Source organism: Cebus imitator, unplaced genomic scaffold, assembly GCF_001604975.1.
Source record: "Cebus imitator isolate Cc_AM_T3 unplaced genomic scaffold, Cebus_imitator-1.0 Scaffold818, whole genome shotgun sequence".
Taxonomy (NCBI): Eukaryota; Metazoa; Chordata; class Mammalia; order Primates; family Cebidae; genus Cebus; species Cebus imitator.
Genome location: NW_016108133.1, coordinates 47,149 through 64,892, shown reverse-complemented (window position 1 = coordinate 64,892; position 17,744 = coordinate 47,149). Strand labels below are relative to the sequence as shown.

General features: G+C 43.9%; 1 protein-coding gene and 1 pseudogene across 1 annotated transcript in view; one reads left to right on the top strand and one right to left on the bottom strand.

The window, feature by feature from the left end:
- Positions 1-17,744, bottom strand: part of LOC108297588 (chromosome-associated kinesin KIF4A-like) — a gene marked incomplete at its 5' end in the record, with an annotated part of 81,727 nt that overhangs the window by 40,895 nt on the left and 23,088 nt on the right. The window contains 2 exons of the mRNA XM_037735464.1: positions 611-714; positions 17,432-17,617. Of these exons, the coding sequence (XP_037591392.1) occupies positions 611-714; positions 17,432-17,617 (290 nt within the window). The remainder of the gene's footprint in view (positions 1-610; positions 715-17,431; positions 17,618-17,744) is intronic.
- On the top strand, positions 5,142-5,879 carry LOC108297592 (annotated as a pseudogene).

Sequence of the window (17,744 nt, the reverse complement as noted above, 5' to 3'; positions counted from 1 at the left end):
ACATTCAGCATAACTTTTACAAACATGAGCTTTAGACACAACCGAGAGATCAAATGGAGTCACTGAGTAAAAAGAAGGTAGAATAGCCCATATGGCAGAGGTCTGAAGGAGAGTAGAATGTTATGGTTATCTGCTTTGGTTTTACTCTTAACTGGTAAGAGATGGCTAGATTGATTTTTTAATCACTAGCCTGTACACTAATTCCATTCACAAACTAATTTACCATTAGTGCAGGGACAAAGAAACTGCTGTTATCTACTAAGTCTGATAATCCTTTAAAAGCCAGCTCAAATGCTAACTTTTTACAAAGCCTTCCTTGATCATGGTAGTCTGAATTGATTATTTCTCACCTCTGAACTCTTAACACAATTACTGCCTAAGAAATTTATTTGGCTACTAATCATATGCTGTGTTATGACATCCTTTTACTGTCAACTTCAGATGCTATTTAAAATTGCAATTATTTAACCATTTTTGTGTTTAGGTCTCCTCTTCACAACTAGGTTTAAATCTTTTGGAGGCAGTAAACGGGACTTCTACTTCTCTATTTCTTGCAAAGCTCCTCACACATAGTAGGGACTTAAATAACATTTATTAATTTTATTCTTACTTGGCTTGGTTGACATCCTTCTTTGCTGTCTGAAGTTCAAGAACCAATTCTTCCTTTTCCTTTTGCAGATTGATGACTTCTAATTCTAGACCTTTTATGTTATCCTAGAAAGGTTATAGGTCAAAGAGAAAGAAGACATTACATGGCACAGGAAGAAAAACCACTTCAGCATTCCATGTCTCAATGAACTATGCATTAAATTTTACCACTTCAGTTGCATGCTGAAAACATTTATCCTTGATTTGATGGAAATTAAAGTTATGTAGTAGGAAATGTTTGGAATCTGAGGGTCTGGGTTTTAATCTTGACTGCCACACTTACTAAGTATCTTTAAGGAAAGTCATTTCATCTTTTAGTTTGGTTTCTGTTCAGAAAAGAGTTAATATAGCAGGCCTGAGAGTGCTATTTTTAAAAAGGCCTACTTACAAGGATGTCCTTAGGCTCATGTCTGGCAACTTAGATTTTGATAAGGTTGCCACCACTCCCTAGCTGATAAGAGTGGTTCATTCTATGCCTAAACTGTACAAACAATATCATTTATCCTGAACACTTTTCTTCTTTCTGGGAGTCTAGAATTTTGGTATTTATAAGGTACGGAATGCCCACCTGTGCCTGAGTTCTGGCAAAAGTCCTGGACTCTTAGGCTCAGGGGAGCTTCCCTGGTAAGCAGTATTCCATACATGTTAAACCCACTGCTGGAAGAATAAAGTGCTTCCTGTGACTTGACTGGGAAAAAATTCTTGGAAGCTTGTACCTGGTTTCCTCCACACTTCCCACATGCCTTTCTCTTTGCTGATTTTTCCTCGTATCCTTTTGCTGTAATAAATCTTTTTTATTTTATTTATTTTGAGATAGAGTCTCGCTCTGTCACCCAGGCTGGAGTGCAGTGGCCCCATTCAACTCACTGCAATCTCCATCTCCTGGGCTAAAGCAATTCTTCCACCACAGCCTCCAGAGTAGCAGGAACTAAAGGTGCGTGTCACCATGCCCAGCATATATATATATATTTATTTAAGTAGAGACAAGGTTTCGCTATGTTGCCCAGGCTGGTCTTGAACTCCTGGGCTCAAGTGATCCTCCTGCCTCCTGCCTCTGCCTCCCAAAGTGCTAGGATTACAGGCGTGAGCCACCACATCTGGCCCTTCGTTTGCTTATTTATTTTCCCTCTCGTCTCCTCTCCTCTCCTTCTCCCTCTCCTCCCCCTCCTCCCCCCCTTTCCTCTCCCTTTCCCTTCCCTCCCTCCCTTTTCCCCCTCCTTCTTTCTCTCTCCCTCCCCCTTCTCTCCTTCCTTCTCTGTCTCTTTCTTTCTTTTGAAACAGTCTCACTCTCACCCAGGCTACAGTACAGTGGCATGATCATGGTTCACTGCAGCCTTTACCTCCCGGGCTCAAGTGATCCTCCCACCTTAGCCTCCTGAGTAGCTAGGACTACAGGTGTGTGCCGCCACCTTGGCTAATTTTTGTATTTTTTTGTAGTGATGGGGTTTCACCGTGTTGCCCAGGCTGGTCTTGAACTCCTAGGCTCAAGCAATCCTCCCACCTTGGCCTCCTTAAAGTGCTAGGATTATAAGCATGAGCCACATCATCCGGCTCCATAAGTCTTCACTGTGAGTATGACTACATCCTGAGTCCTGTGAATCCTCCTAGTGAATCATTAGATCTAGGGGAGCTCTTGGAGACTCCCAAAGGTTTCCCTATCTATGTCAATAATTAACAATAACACCTATCTCACAGGGTCATTGGGAAGATCAAATAAGGTAAAAAGGTAGATACTTTGTAAAGAGCTGCACAAAGATTCTTATATCCAGAGCTTTCAAACTTATCTACTCACTAACAACTGCAGTTCTATATGCATTTAGAAAACGGAGTCTAGAAACTGAAGCTTGACAGTGGAAAATCCAATGAGCAAATTCCATCCTATTCTCATAACCAAAAAAGATTAGAGAAAACTGACTGGATTCGTTGGCAGCCAAGAAGATTATACGCAGGCCCTACCAGCATTAGATTGACACAAAGAAGCAGAGGCAGATTAGGTGGGGCTACATTATCATAGAAGCTTTCTAAATAGGTTAGAGCTGTTTTCCAAGAATGTACTCAGTTACTTCAGTATAACCAGTGAAAATCAATCTTTATAGTTACCTTTTTTTTTTTTTTTTTTTGAGACAAGAGTCTCACTCTGTCACCTAGGCTGGAGTGCAATGGTGTGATCTCGGCTCACTGCAACCTCTGTCTCCTGGGTTCAAAAGATTCTCATGCATCAGTCTCCCAAGTAGCTGGGACTATAGGCATCTGCCACCACGCCTGGCTAATTTTTGTATTTTTAGTAGAGATGAGGTTTCACCATGTTGGCCAGGCTGCTCTCGAACTCCTGAGCTTAAGTGATCCACCTGCCTTGGCCTCCCAAAATATTGGGATTACAGGCATGAGCCACCGCGCCCGGCCTACCCTCCCTATTTAAAATCACTAATAACATGGTTGTGTATGTATGTATGTATGTATGTGTATATTCATATATTCTTTATATGATAAATATATTCTATATTTATAATATAGAAAACTATACTGTATATTTTTACTTATAGAAGTAACATATAAATATATTTATATAAAAAATCTAGATAATAAATATAAAGGTCAAGTCCCCTTGACTGTCTCACCCCTGCCAAAATTCCAGTCCCCCTCCAGAAGTAAGCACTGTTATCAGTTTGATGCAGATCTTCCAGACATTTTTTCTAGACATTTATATACTCAAATATTACATATCTAGACATTTACATACACAGTCATATGTAACTTAATAACAGGAATGTGTTCCGAGAAATGCATCGTTAAGCAATTTCATCATTGTGTGAACATGATAGCATGTACTAATACCGTAGAACTGTATATCATGCGACTGTACTGAATACTGTGGGCAATTATAATGGTTAAATATTTTGTATCTAAACATAAAAATGGTACAGTAAAAATAAGAGTATTATAATCTTATGGGACCAACATCATATCCATAGTCTGTTGTTGACTGAAATGTCATTATTTGGTGCATGATTATATATTACATAAATGTATTATATATTACATATCACATATATCCATTTCTAGAATATGTAATTAATATAAGTAAATATATAGTACATACCAATTAAAATGTGTTAAACAGAATTTTATATATATATATATATATGTTATTCTGTAACTTGCCTTTTTTTACTTAATTAGTCATGGAGATTTATTTATATCAGCATATATGGGTCTGCCTCATTTTTTTGTCATAATGAAATATTCTTGTACATGCCTTCTGTGCACATGTGCAAGGTTTTACTAGGGTAGAGAGAAGTGGGAATTACAGAGTCATGAGGGCATACATTTTCAATTTTTTTAGATACTGCCAAATTGTCATACAAAGTGGCTATTCCACTCTTGCCAGCTATATATGAGAGTACTTTGCTTGCACCCTTGTCAACATTTGATATTGCTACACTTAAAAACTGTTACCAATCTGATAGGTGGAAAATAGTATCTATTCAAACGAAAATAAATAAATAAATAAACAAACAAACAAACAAAAAGAAAAATAGTATCTATTCATTATATAGACCACATTTAGTCCCTAATTGTCTTACCAACTCCACAAGGGGGAATTATTCAAATATTTGAGTCCTGGTTTGCTACAACTCATGGTGATCTTCATTAATCAGAACCTGTGCCTTCTCTAATTTTTCTATGGCAAATCTTTACAGTGATAGGAAAAATTGCAAGCTACTTAGGAGGCTGAGGTGGGAGGATCACTTGAGCCCAGGAAGTCAAGGCTGCAGTGAGCTATGATCATGCCACTGCACTCCAGCCTGGGCAAGAGAGTGAAATTTTGTCTTGAAATGAATAAATGATTGAATTTAAAACGGTCTTTATTTCTTAGAGAGAAAAAAAAGTGGTGATTCACATGTGATTAAAAGGTATTGATTACATAAATAATTTATTTCAGGCCATGTGCAGTAATGTAATGCCTTTGGGAGGCCAAGGTGGGCAGATAACCTGTGGTCAGGAGTTCAAGACCAGCCTGGCTAACATGGTGAAACTCCGTCTCTACTAAAAATACAAAAATTAGCTGGGCGTGGTGGTGCAGGCCTGTAATCCCAACTACTTGGAGGCTGAGGTAGGAGAATCAGTTGAACTCAAGAGGTGGAGGTTGCAGTGAGCCAACATTGCACCAATGCACTCCAGCCTGGGTGACAGAGTGAGACTCCATCTCAAAAAAAAATGATTTCTTCTTAACTTTTAGGTTTGGGAACTCAAGCATATTTGATGCCAAGGGTAAAAGAACTAGATCTCTTACCACAGCTATAGCTCCTTACTAGCACCTCCCTGTAGAGTTAGAAATACAATGGGTGGGTCACCTGGCATAGGGCCTCCCAAGACGGCGATGAGCACTGTGGTGATTGCCAAGGAGAATTACCCTCTCTACATCCGCAGCACCCCCATGGAGAACGAGCTGAGGTTCTAGTACATGGTGTACACATCTCTGGATGTGGTGGATGAGAAGATCTCCTCAATGGGGAAAGCGCTGGCATACTAGAGGGAACCTTCTCTACCCCACAGAGGACTACAAGGTCTTGCCTCATAAGTCACTAGAAACTCGGCCAGTCCCTTCAGACAAATCACTTGAGACCATGGAGTTCAAAGACGTTCCAAAAGAAGTAATGTAGCTTATCCACAGTGACATTTGCCAGTAATCACTATTTTATAAAACAACATGGCCTCTACAGAGGAGATCCGCCTTATTCATGAAGTGTCTGGTTTTGCAGTTAACTTTCTGTACCATTGATTCATAAAGAGGGTGAGACATCCCAGGTGCACACACAGACTGAGTCTGATTGGCTTGGCTCCTGAAGCCCGAATTGGGTTAGGCTTAGCTGTTTGCCCTTTGCTTCTCCAGTAAACACCAGTCACCACTCCAACAAAGTATCTAGGCATGAATCTAGCATGGTCACTGCAGAACCAGCCCAGCTTGGGCACTTCCTGTGATTCAAGGTTGCCACGTTTCTCCAAAGTGAGGGCACACAGAGGGCCCTCACTTCACCTACCAACTCCAAGGTCATGGTGGTGGATTCCTCCAACACAGCTCTTCGCAACAATGAAATCGGTAGCATGTTCTGGAAGTTGCACAACTCTTACATGGATGTGATGTGTAACCCCTTCTTTAACCCGGGGACAGCATCCAGTCCAGGGTCTTTGATAACATGGTGACGTCTATGAAGATACAGGTCTGCTGACTGAGAACTCTGCTGCCAGACATTGCAGACAGAAGCTTCTGCACATGACTGTTGTGGGGATGTCTGCCTCTTCCTGAATGTCATGCCCATGGCATTTGGGGCAAGGCCCCATGCTTGGTGCACCTCAAATAAAGGTCTGTGAGATGAGATTTGGCTTTCTCCTTTTGTGTTAGCAGAGGATTTAACTAAGGAGAGTTCAGCTATGGACATTTAGTGGTGTGGGCAGAGGTCAGCGACCAGATACCACAGGAAGTGTGCCCCCAATAGGCTCGAAGCTGGGAGGCAGGGGTGCCTGGAGCTGAGAGCTCTGGAGCCTACAGGACCTGTGATCACATGGGCTGCCTTTATAGCTCCCCTTGCCCTTGCTGTGGCTGCCCATTGGCTGAACAGGTGGGCTGGTCCATAGGGGTCAGCCTCCTGAGCCCAGATCCAGCCTAGGATCAAGGGGCGAAGGGGGAGCCCTTCCCACATGTGCATTCCCACAGGGGAGGGCCCTCCTCTTTCTGGACTCGGCTTCCATTCTTTGCAATGTGGTCCAACATCTGGACACAGCCCAGGCCTTAGAAGGAGCCCCTGTGAAATTTGGAAAGCCTCAGGGCAGCCCGCTTCTGGAAACACTGCAGTGGCAGACTCAAGGCACCCTTTCCTGCCTGTTGGTGACAGTAAGTTAGGATTTGGCTCTTGCTCTCCAGATTCCTGGGCAGGCTGCTCCGAGAGCACATATTGAGGACAAGCCAATTGGATCTGCCCTTTCTGCCTAGAAGCCCTGCAGCCAAAGTTCAGATAACGACCAGGCCTGAGGTGTCAACCAGGGCTGAGGTGACAGTTCAGGCAGCCCGGGCCTGCCTCCCCCATGTCGTTTGATGATGTGGCTGCGTGATGACTGCCCAAAGCAGTGGCAGAGGCCACAAGGTCCACTCACACAGCTGAGCCCCCGGCGCATTCCTAGTTCCATGTTGTAGTCAGTGCTGGTGGCGTTGAACAACCAAGGCTCGGCCTGCTGAGGAGCCCCTTTCCTCCCCAGTCAGTCCCTCCACCCCTCAGTACTGGTATACTCAAGGACCTTTCAGGACCCCAGAGTACCCTGGGAGCAGGTAAGGCTATTAATGTGGGTTAGTCAGTAGTGGGGCACAGGGAGGTGAACTTTTCCTCTACACATCTTTGGATTTTTGTGTCTTCCAATAAGCACAGTGTTAATTTTATAAATTACAGAAGAAAAAGAAATTAACTAGGAGGGTGTGTATGTGAAAACCACATGCCCCAGGCCTCCCCTGCCCCAGGGTGAACTGGAAGCCCTGGAGTGGGCTGAGGCATGCCAGGCAGTTGATTTGGGTGCACGTAGGCCACAAGCCACACTCATAGGGTTAAACCTTTAACAAGAGCCTCATATTTGTTAAGACAAGGCAGGACCCCAGGCATGAAACCTTTAGCTTTTAGTGGGGATCACCCCTGCTTAAGGCCTGGCTGTGGTGGGGACTGCAAGTTGCTAACCTAGCATCTATTCTCCCTCTTCCCTACTAACAGAATCCCAGTGCTTCTGCCCAATTCTGACAAGTGGGCAGACAAAAGCCACGTCCTACCCTTCCTCACAGCCCAGGGTGGGCAGTTGTGACATGCAAGTGGATGGTGTTGGGAGAGACTTGCAGGAAAGACCCTGTAAAGGGAGCTGGGCTGACATGTGCAGTACCCTTCACCTTTGCCTTCTTCCTGCCCGGAATGTGGATGTGATTGCTGGTGCTCAGACAGCTGTCTTGAGAGCATGAGGACAAGATTCACACCCTAAAGCCAGGAAAGCAGAAAGCAGGAAGGATCCTGGGCTGTTGCTGCTGTACCCGCCCCAGACTACTTACATTCAGCTTTTTTTTTTTTAAATGTTAGAAAATAAATACACCCCTCTCTGGTTAAAGAAAAAAAATAATAAATACAATGCAGGAACACATATCCCTATGTGACAGACACATCAAAACAAACATGGTAGAGAAAGGAAATCTGGAGGAAACAAAGGCAAGGCAGGGAGAAGAAGAAAACCTTGATAAAATTTAATTCCTATTTTTAGAGATGGGCCATGTATCCATGCAAAAAGAATAAAAGGCTCTAACAAGGAACAATTACAAGATCAAAAGGAGACCTTGGAAATTAATAGGGAAATGAAGTAATTCACTAAGAATGAAGGGAAATCTCCTAGAGAGTGGAATAAAAAGGCAAAGAAATAGAAAATAAGAAGAGATCAGAAAAGCAGAAACTAATTCTAAGACATCCAGTATTTGACTAAGAGAAGTGCAAGAAAGAGAAAACAGAGAAAATGTAGAGATGACATTATTTTAAAAAATGACATGAAAAAAAACTGCCCAGAAAAGAGTGTAAATTTCTAGATTGAAAGGACCAGTCAAACATCAATCATAATGAATGAGAAAAGAAGGCTGAGTGTGTTGCCTGTAATCCTAGCACTTTGGGATTGGGAGGCTGGGAGGATCACTAAAGGCTAGGAATTTGAGATCAGCTTCAGCAACATAGTGAGATCCCCATCTCTACAAACAATAAAAAATTAGCCAGGCATGGTGGTAAGTGCCTGTAGTCCCCGCGACTTGGGAAGCTGAGGCAGGAGGACCACCTGAGCTCAGTGTCAGGCCTCCATTTGCAAGCCTGGGCCCAGAAAGTCTAAAGTCCTGCCTGCCTTAGCTGATCACCCCATCCCCGGCCCGCGTTTGCCATTATCCCTGATCACCCAGTGGAGCTTCCCCTGGACATCAACCCACCCTGCCATCTTAACTGTTATTATAATAATGTGAATACTGCTCATCCCACTCTGTCATCTTAACTACTCTTACTGCCATTGTAACTGAACTTATGGTAATGATACTCCTTGCCCCTACCCCCACCACCATAACTAATCTTACTCTGTAACACCCCTGCCCCTCCCCTAGAAATTTGCCCTAACCTATAAAACCAACTCCTAGCCCACCACCCTTCGCTAATGCCCTTTTCAGCCTTAGCTCACCTGCACCCAGGTGAATAAACAGCCATGCTGCTCACACAAAGCCTGTTTGGCAGGTTGGGGGAGGGGTTTCTTCATTCAACATGTGCGTTTTGAACATTTGGTGCTGGAAACCCAGGATGGGGGAACTTCTATGGGAGACCAGACGCCCGTCCCTGTTCTTGTGCTCCCTCCATGAAGAGATCTACCTACCGACCTGGGGTCATCAGACCAGCCCACAGACACACACCACCGGCTATTTTGATGAGCCGTTTCTCTTTTTTGCTTTCCCATTCTTTTGTCTTTTCCTTTCCACTTCCTCCCCGTTTTTGGTTTCGTCCTTTTTCCACCACAAAGACAAGGAAAATCAGGTAAACCAGGTTCTTCTGTATGGTTCAGGACTGGAAAAATCCTATATAGGTCACAGATCTGGGGACCCGGTTTTCCCCAGGGGTTTGACTACTGTGGAGATGTTCACCCTAGTTACTCGCCCACCAGGCTCATGGCCGATATTGGTGGCAGGTCAATGTAGAGGATGCGCCCTTTGGCCACTCACCAAGAGGTTCAACCCAGGCTCAACTAGGGACGACGCCTTTTGAGCAGCTGGGTTGTGTGCCCATTTTCCTTGTCTCTGCTGCCTTTCCAGAACCATGTGTGGGCAATCGTCTGTCTTCTATCCCTCCGTCCTCTTCGCTGGTCTGTGTTCTAAAGAACCTCAAGCCTCTTCAACTGTCTCCTAACCTAAAACCCAAATGTCTCCTCTTCTTCTGTAACACTGCATGGCCACAATACAAGTTAAACAACGGCTCCAACTGGCCCAAAAATGGCACCTTTAACCTATTTTACAAGAGTTAGACAATTTTTGTTGCAACACAGGCAAATGGTCTAAAATTCCCTATGTCCAGGCATTTTTTTTAACATACCAATCCCTCCCTAATCTCTGCTCCTTCTCTTCCCTTCTAACTGCCCCTCCTTCCTCTGACAGTAACCCAGAATCCTCCTTGTCCATCAACCCTTCCAACCTTTCTCTTCCCCACCTGTCCAAACCAGGCCCTAATCCAGGACCTAACCCCAACCCCCAGAGCCTTCCTCCTCTTCCTATGCCCACAACCCACCTCCTTATGCCCCTCCTGTCACCTCCCCACCTCATATGCGGCCCGGCTTACAGTTTAGTCCCTCGGATACCTCCTCTGCCCTTGCCTAACAATTCCCCCTTCAAGAGGTGGCTGGAACAATAGTCATAGTTTGGGTGCATGTTCCTTTCTCTTTGTCCAACCTTTCCCAAATTGGCCAATGGTTAGGCTCCTTTTCATCAAATCCTCCAATACTTAACCCAGTCCTATAATCTCAGCTAAAGTGACATAAATGTCATCCTTCTACTCTCACCCCTAAAAAATGCTGAATATGCATTTTATCACCCAATCAACCCCAATATTACAAAAAGGTACAAAAATTAAAATCTGGCCCTCAAACCCCACAACAGGAATTAAGCAACCTCACCTTCAAGGTGTTTAATAGCAGGGAAAAATCTGCCTGGCAGCAGTGCATCTCACAACTACAAATGCTTGCCTCTTCTGTAAAACAAATCACAGCCACAGGACCAGCTCACAAAAACTTCAAAGCGCCCAGACTGCAGCGTCCAGGCGCCCCTCCCGGACCTTGCTTCAAGTGTCGGAAACCTGGCCACTGGGCCAAGGAATGCCCGCAGCCCGGAATTCCTCCTGAGCCGTGCCCTGTCAGTGTGGGGCCCCCACAAAAACTCAACTGTCTAACTCATGTCGCTGCTCCCAGAGCTCCTGAATTTCCAATCCTTGGCTTGGCGGCTAAAGACTAATGTTGCCTGAGCATCTTGGAAGCCCCCTGGACCATCACGAATGCCAAACTTCGAGTAACTCTTATGGTGAAGGGTAAGTCCATCCCCTTCTTAATCAACACAAAGGCCACCCACCCCAAGCTGCCTTCTTTTCAAGGACCATAACTGTTGTGGGAATTGACGGCAAGGCCTCCAGGCCTCTCAAAACTCCCCAAGTCTGGTGTCAATTAGGCCAGCACTCCTTTCCACATTCTTTCCTAATCATCCCCATTTGTCCAGTTCCCCTGTTAGGCCAAAATATCCTAGCAAAATTGTCTGCCTCCTTAACTAGTCCTAGGCTACAGCCACACCTCATTGTTGCCCTCTTCCTCAAACCCGTACCTCCCTCAATAGCTCCCCTTATGTCTCTCTACCTTAACTCTAGGGTGTGGGACACCACCTTCCCATTTGTTTCTACAAGTCACTCACCCCTCATCATCCCTTTAAAACCTAACCACCCTTACCCTGCCCAACACCAGTGCCCCATCCCACAACAGGCTTTAAAAGTCGTAAAGCTTGTTATCACCCGCCTATTGCAACATGGCCTTTTAATTCACCCTCCTGCTTCTTCAGCATCTATGCTCAAAGGGGTATCATGTATCCCCTTCCAAAGCCCAAATTTCTTCCCCATCTGTTATAATCTTTCGCCAGCATATACATGCTCTCCCTGCCAACTGTATACGGTTAATTTTCAAACCCCAACCCCATCCACCAAACAACAGCTTCTCTCCTTCCTGGGTGTGGTTGGCCACTTTCATCTCTGGATACCAGGTTTTGCCACTCTAACTAAGCCATGGTATAAACTCACTAAAGGAAACGTATCCAACCCTATTAATCCTAAATCCTTTCCTCACTCCTCCTTTCGCTCCTTAAAAAACAGCTCCAAAACCTGCTCCCTCCCTAGCTCTCCCCAACTTGTCTCAACCCTTTTCATTATATACTGCTAAAACCCAGGGCTGTACGGTCAGGATTCTTACACAGGATCCAGGCCCACGGCCTATAGCCTTTTTATCCACACAACTTAACCTCACAGTCCTGAGCTGGCCCTCATGACTACACACGGCAGCAACTGCTCCCCTGATACTCTTAAAATCCCACAAAACCACAGGCTATGCCCCACTTACCCTCTATAGCACTCACAATCTCCAAGGTTTCCTCTTTACACCTCACACAGTTTCAGTCCCTCGCCTTCTCCAGTTTTATGCAGTCGCCCCTACTGCTTAAACCACGCCTCAAAAAGTCTGTTTCTATTATTTTCTGTCTAACTGTAATGAAATTCACTGTACTCATTTACTTTTACATGCCCTGCTTTTGTTTAAGTTGCCTGTTTACACTTTTCCAGGCTATTACAGCTAATATTTCACTCTTAATCTGGTTCCCATTCTCTGCTTATACCCAATCTTGTTAATAAAAGTGAATGGTTGCTTATAAATACCACACGTTTCTTCATACACCATGAAAACAAAAGCTGTCCCTCCACACAGTTACCCTCCCAAGCCCCGCTACAACCTTTAACAGCCGCAGCCCTTGCTGGTTCCCTTGGCATTCGGGTCCAAAGCCCCAGAATCCTCAAAACACTTTCTCACCTTTTCAGTTTACACTTCCAGTTCTGTCTAGGTTAAGGATCTTTTTTTCCTCTGTGGTTCTTCTTCTTACATCTGCCTTCCTACCAACTGAACAGGCACTTGTATCCTAGTTTTTCTTACTCCCAAAATCCAGTTTGCCAATGGGGACAAAAGACTCCCTGTTTCCCTTGTGGTCCCAACACGACACAAGCGGGTCATTCCATTAATCCCCTTACTTGTAGGGTTAGAAATTACTATTGCACTCAGCACACGCCTTACCACTTTAATTGGCACCTTCCGTAGCCTCTCTAATGATTTCTCTGCTAGCATTGGAAAATTAACTCAATCATTATCCCTTCTTTGAGCTCAAGTAAATTCCCTAGCTGCAGTTGTCCTCTAAAACTGCAAAGGTCTTAATTTACTAACTGCTAAAAAGGGTTTTTGCCTATTCCTAAATAAAGAATGTTTTTATGTAAACCAGCCTGGCCTTGTATAAAATGCCATCAATAAATTAAAAGAGCACAAAAGCTCACTAATCAGGCAAATGGTTATTCTGGACCTGGCTGGACTGTCTGGACACTCTCTAACTGGGAGTCATGGCTTCTTCCAATCCTTAGTTCTCTAATACTATCTTTCTCCTTCTTTTATTTGGACCCTGTGTTTTTCCAATTAATCTCTCGATTCCTACAAAATCGCATACAAGCAATAACCAATCAGGCAATACAACAAATGCTCCTTTGAACAACCCCACAATATCACCCCTTTCCCCGAGATCTGCCAGCAGTCTAAATTCTTTCCCATTTTTAGGTTTCCATGCCGCCCCCAATCCCGCTCAAAGAAGCCTTGAGAAACTTCGCCACCCCCTGAAACCTGTTATCACCCTCTCTTCTCTAATTCTTTCTCTCTCTATAAAAAGACAGGTATGTCAGGCCTCCATGTGCAAGCCAGGACCCAGAAAGTCTAAAGTCCTGCCTGCCTTGGCTGATGACCCCATCTCCCGCCTACATTCACCATTATCCCTGATTGCCCAGTGGAGCTTCCCGCCAGACATCAACCCACCCTGCCATCTTAACTGTTCTTACGTCTTACCCCACCTGCCATTGTAACTGAACTTATGGTAATGTATACTCCTTGCCCCTACTCCCACCACTGTAACTAATCTTACTCCATAACACCCCTGCCCCCTCCCCAAAAGATCTGCCCCGACCTATAAAACCAACTCCCATCCCACGCCCTTTTCGGCCTTAGCCTACCTGCACCCAGGTGAATAAACAGCCATGTTGCTCACACAAAGCCTGTTTGGGGAGTCTCTTCATTCAATGTTCACGTTTTTAACACCCAGGAATTCGAGGCTGCAGTGAGCTGTGATGGCACCACTGCACTCCAGCCTGGGCAACAGAGCAAGACCTTGTCTCTATAAAAACAACAGCAACAAAAAAACTGGAAACCATACCAAGGCCCATCATTGTGAAATTAAATAACTCCTGGGGACAATGAAATGATCCTGAAACTTTCCAGAGTAAAAAAAATATAGGTCTAATACAAATAATCCAAAATCATAATGGACTTCTCAATAGCAATACTAGAAATAGAAGAAAATGGAGCAAGGCCTTCAAAATTCTAAAGAAAAAATTTCTATAGAATTGTAAACCCAACCAACAAATTTAAGAATTTTAAAAAAGCTATTTTCAGACATGCAAAGCTTTAAGGTATTTCCCTTTCATGTATGCATTCTCAGAAAGCTATTGGGGTTTTACTCCACCAAAACAAAGGGGCACGCCAAAGAGGAGGAAGACGTGAAATCCGTGTCAACACAGAGATGAGAAAGAAGTGAAGCAAATCCCCAGGATGATGGTCCCAAATTGGTGGCTGGGCAACAGCCCTACAGAAAGCAAACCAGGACAGAAGATGCCAGAAGGGTTGTTTTCAGGAAAGAAATGGATTGATAAATTATTTGGTATGTCTGACCACAATGAAGAGTTTTACAGTTTCGTCAAGAAGTTTGGATTGACAGGTATATAGAAAACTAATAAATGGAAAAAATGAGACATATTAATTCTAGAAAATACAAAGAGCTATACAAGAAAGGAAATGGAATCATACCATATGGCTCAATTTTAAACATATTTACATAATCAGAAACATTTAAACACTAAATATTCATTTAAACAAAAAGGGTGATATAACCATTTTGAAAGATAAAGGTGAGGCAGTGTGCACAGGTGGTGGGGTAAGAGAGCTATATTCTTGACTTCCATTGTGGGAGGCCAATAGATATTTATCTAAAAAATTTAACATAATTATACTGCCAATTCTTACCTAGAAATATGGAGGTAAATGTCAGAAGAAATAGGAATAGAGGACTGCTTTGATTTTTCAAAGTATTATAGTATTTGACTTTAAAAAATGATATATATGCATTTGTTTGACATAGATTACAAATTCAGTTTTTGTTTGTTTGTTTCTGAGACAGGGTCTCACTCTGTTACCCAGGCTGGAGTGCAGTGGTACAATCTTAGCTTACTGCAACCTCCACCTCCGAGTTTAAGCAATTCTCCTGCCTCAGCCTTCTAAGTAGCTGGGATTAAAGGCATGCAGCTCATTTTTAAAATTTTAGTAGAGAGAGGGTTCCACCATGTTGGCCAGGCTGGTCTTGAACTCCTGGCCTCAAGTGATCTGCCTGCCTTGGCCTCCCAAAGTGATAGGATTACAGGTGTGAGCGACCATGTCCAGCCAAAGTTTTTTTTTGTTTGTTTGAGATAGTCTCACTCTGTCACTCAGGCTGCAGTGCAGTGGTGTGATCTCAGCTCACTGCAGCCTCGACTTCCCTGTGCTCAAGTGATCCTCCCACCTCAGCCTTCCAAGTAGCTGAGACTATAGGCTCACACCACCAGGCGTATTTTTGTATTTTTTGTAGAGACAGGGTTTCACCATGTTGTTCAGGCTGGTCTCAAACTCGTGGACTCAAGTGATCTGTCAACTGCAGCCTCCCAAAGTGCTGGGATTACAAAAAACTAAATTTTTTAAAAGTTAAAAACGACCATGATAACAAAAGGTTGGAAGCAACCTCTAACCTAGGGGAAAACATGGTGAAAATCAATTAGCAGAAACACTTTTTTTTTGTCTTTACTCTGAAAATACATGAGAGAGCTGATAATTTAAAAAAAGCGTGAGTCCTGCAGCCCCATCCTTTCTCTAATGGGCCCTGGTATCATGTTCCTCTCTCAGCTCTGCCACTGAACTCTGTGCCTTAGTTTACTTCTCTGCACCAGGGGCTCACCCCAAGACCATTCCCAGCAGCTTCCCAGGTGATGTGGTACCCCTAAGGCTGGGCTTTGCCAGCTATGGCCCAGCTCCTTAGTATGACCAGGGGGCACCAGGTTGTTGAGGATGTGACTGTGGGCACCATTCTAGGCCAGTGGTTCTCATATTGCATTCCAGCAGCAGGAATGTCACATGGGAACTTGATAGAAGTGCCAATTATTGGCCCCACCTAATACCCTCTGAATTAGAGCTTATGGAGTGGGGTCCTACAAGCTGGGGTTTTAAGGAATCCTCCAGATGATTCTGAAATGCATGAGAATCTGCCAACTGCTGATCTAGGCCAGCCATTAGTGTAGCCTGGGGAGGGACTGGGGCTGTCTAGGCCAAGAACAGGTAGAAAACACTAGCCTCATCTGAACTCCTGAGATTGGGAACCACCACCAATAAAAACCAACCCTATAGTCTCTCCTCTTGAAAGAGAAAGATAAGCTGAAGGGCCTGGAGAACGCATACATTTTTTCTTTCCCTGTTCCTGGCTTGGTTCCAGCTCTGCTCACCTCTCCCACTTGTCTTGGTTTTACAAAAGGCTGTGTAGATGGTGTCAGTCAGGCAGGAGATGGAGGTCCTGGGGAGGCAGGAGGCAGAAGACTGATGTTTATCCCTTGGGAACATTACCATAGGCCAGATGGCCCCTCTTCAAATGGAAAGAAACGTAACTCCACAAGGAAAGAATTCTAAACCCCCAGTTCCTCCTCCTTCCATCCCCAGGGAGACCTTGTAGACGGTGCTAAAAAACAGCTCCAAACCTCCAGCAGCTGGGAAGAGAGCCAGAAGCTGTCTTTCTTCCTCATCCTGGCCTCCCTTCCCAGCCCCTGCCAATACTTTCCACTCAGTCTGGTTTCCTGGTGAGGGTCCTGCAGTCATGGGCCCTGGGGGACCCCCAAGAAAAGGCCCTCGGGAGGGAAGGGACCAAGGGCATCCTTGGGCTAACTGTCTACATCTCTTGTCCACTGTTCTCTCCTTCCCACTTCTATCTTCAAAAGGCTCTTTCCCAGGATGAATCGGGTGCTAGGACAACTGTGGTCCAATTCACAAGCTCTCCCTGCCCCTGTGTCTTATTTCAGATGCGAGAATAACTATACAGTGTAAACTTATAAAGCATTTTTAATGGTTGTAGATTGGAAATAAAATATGTCATATGAACAGTTGCCATGAAGGGAAAAAGAAAGCATAGGTACTAAAGCTATTCCTCAATATAAGCATATAATACTTTCGGAGTAGTAGGATATAGCTGGATGGAAAAACAACCCACTCTTCCTCCTACCACCCACCCATCCTAATATCCCTTTGTCTGTAATCACAAACAGTGAGAAACAGGACTACAAAGGAAAATAAGTCTGGAGCAGGGGCCATTTCTTGTGGGTAACTTGAAAGCCAAGGATTTGCCTTTAAGTAAAGACCCAATTATTAATTGGCAAAGGCCACTTAGAACTATTAGAAAAAAGTTTAGCTATTTGTCAAGTCATGTGACATCCAATAGTCTCTTCATAATTCATACTATAACCCAGACTATTTACCAAAAGATGTGTTTTTCTCAGAATCCAAGCATAGTTCTTAGAATATAATTTCTCTATAAGTAAGGACCACATTTATTATGATGTTAAAAAACTATTTATTAAATACCTGCAGCATAAGGTAAGGCATTAGATAAGTTAAATGGAATAAATTACAGGTTCCCTATCCCAAATGTATTCTCTTTTTAAACCAACAGTACAACTCCCATTATACTATGCACATTTTGTTGTGTTTTCATCATCAAAAATGATATGCTTGTTTTCTTCCCACTCAGTTTTAGAGGTGGTAGACATAACAAATACTGCCCTAGAAAATTGTTTACCTGGTATTGGAATTGAATGGGCTGTAGTTGGCTGTCGTTCTGAGTCATCTTCCTAGCCAGGGCCTCTTTCAGTGCAAGGGCTTTATTCAACTCAATCAGCTCCTTAGACATCTGCGCTTGACGGAGAGCATGCTGAGTGGTAAAAGTGTCAGAAGACCTGCTTATCTCTGGACTGGTTTCCACTTGCTGGGGAAAAAAATCAGGATAATAATTTATAAGAGAAACAAGCAAATGGAGTTCCTTAAGCACTATTTCATCAAGTCTCACAGGCACTTCTCCATTAACAATATCCCTGTTTCTTTACAATGGTGGC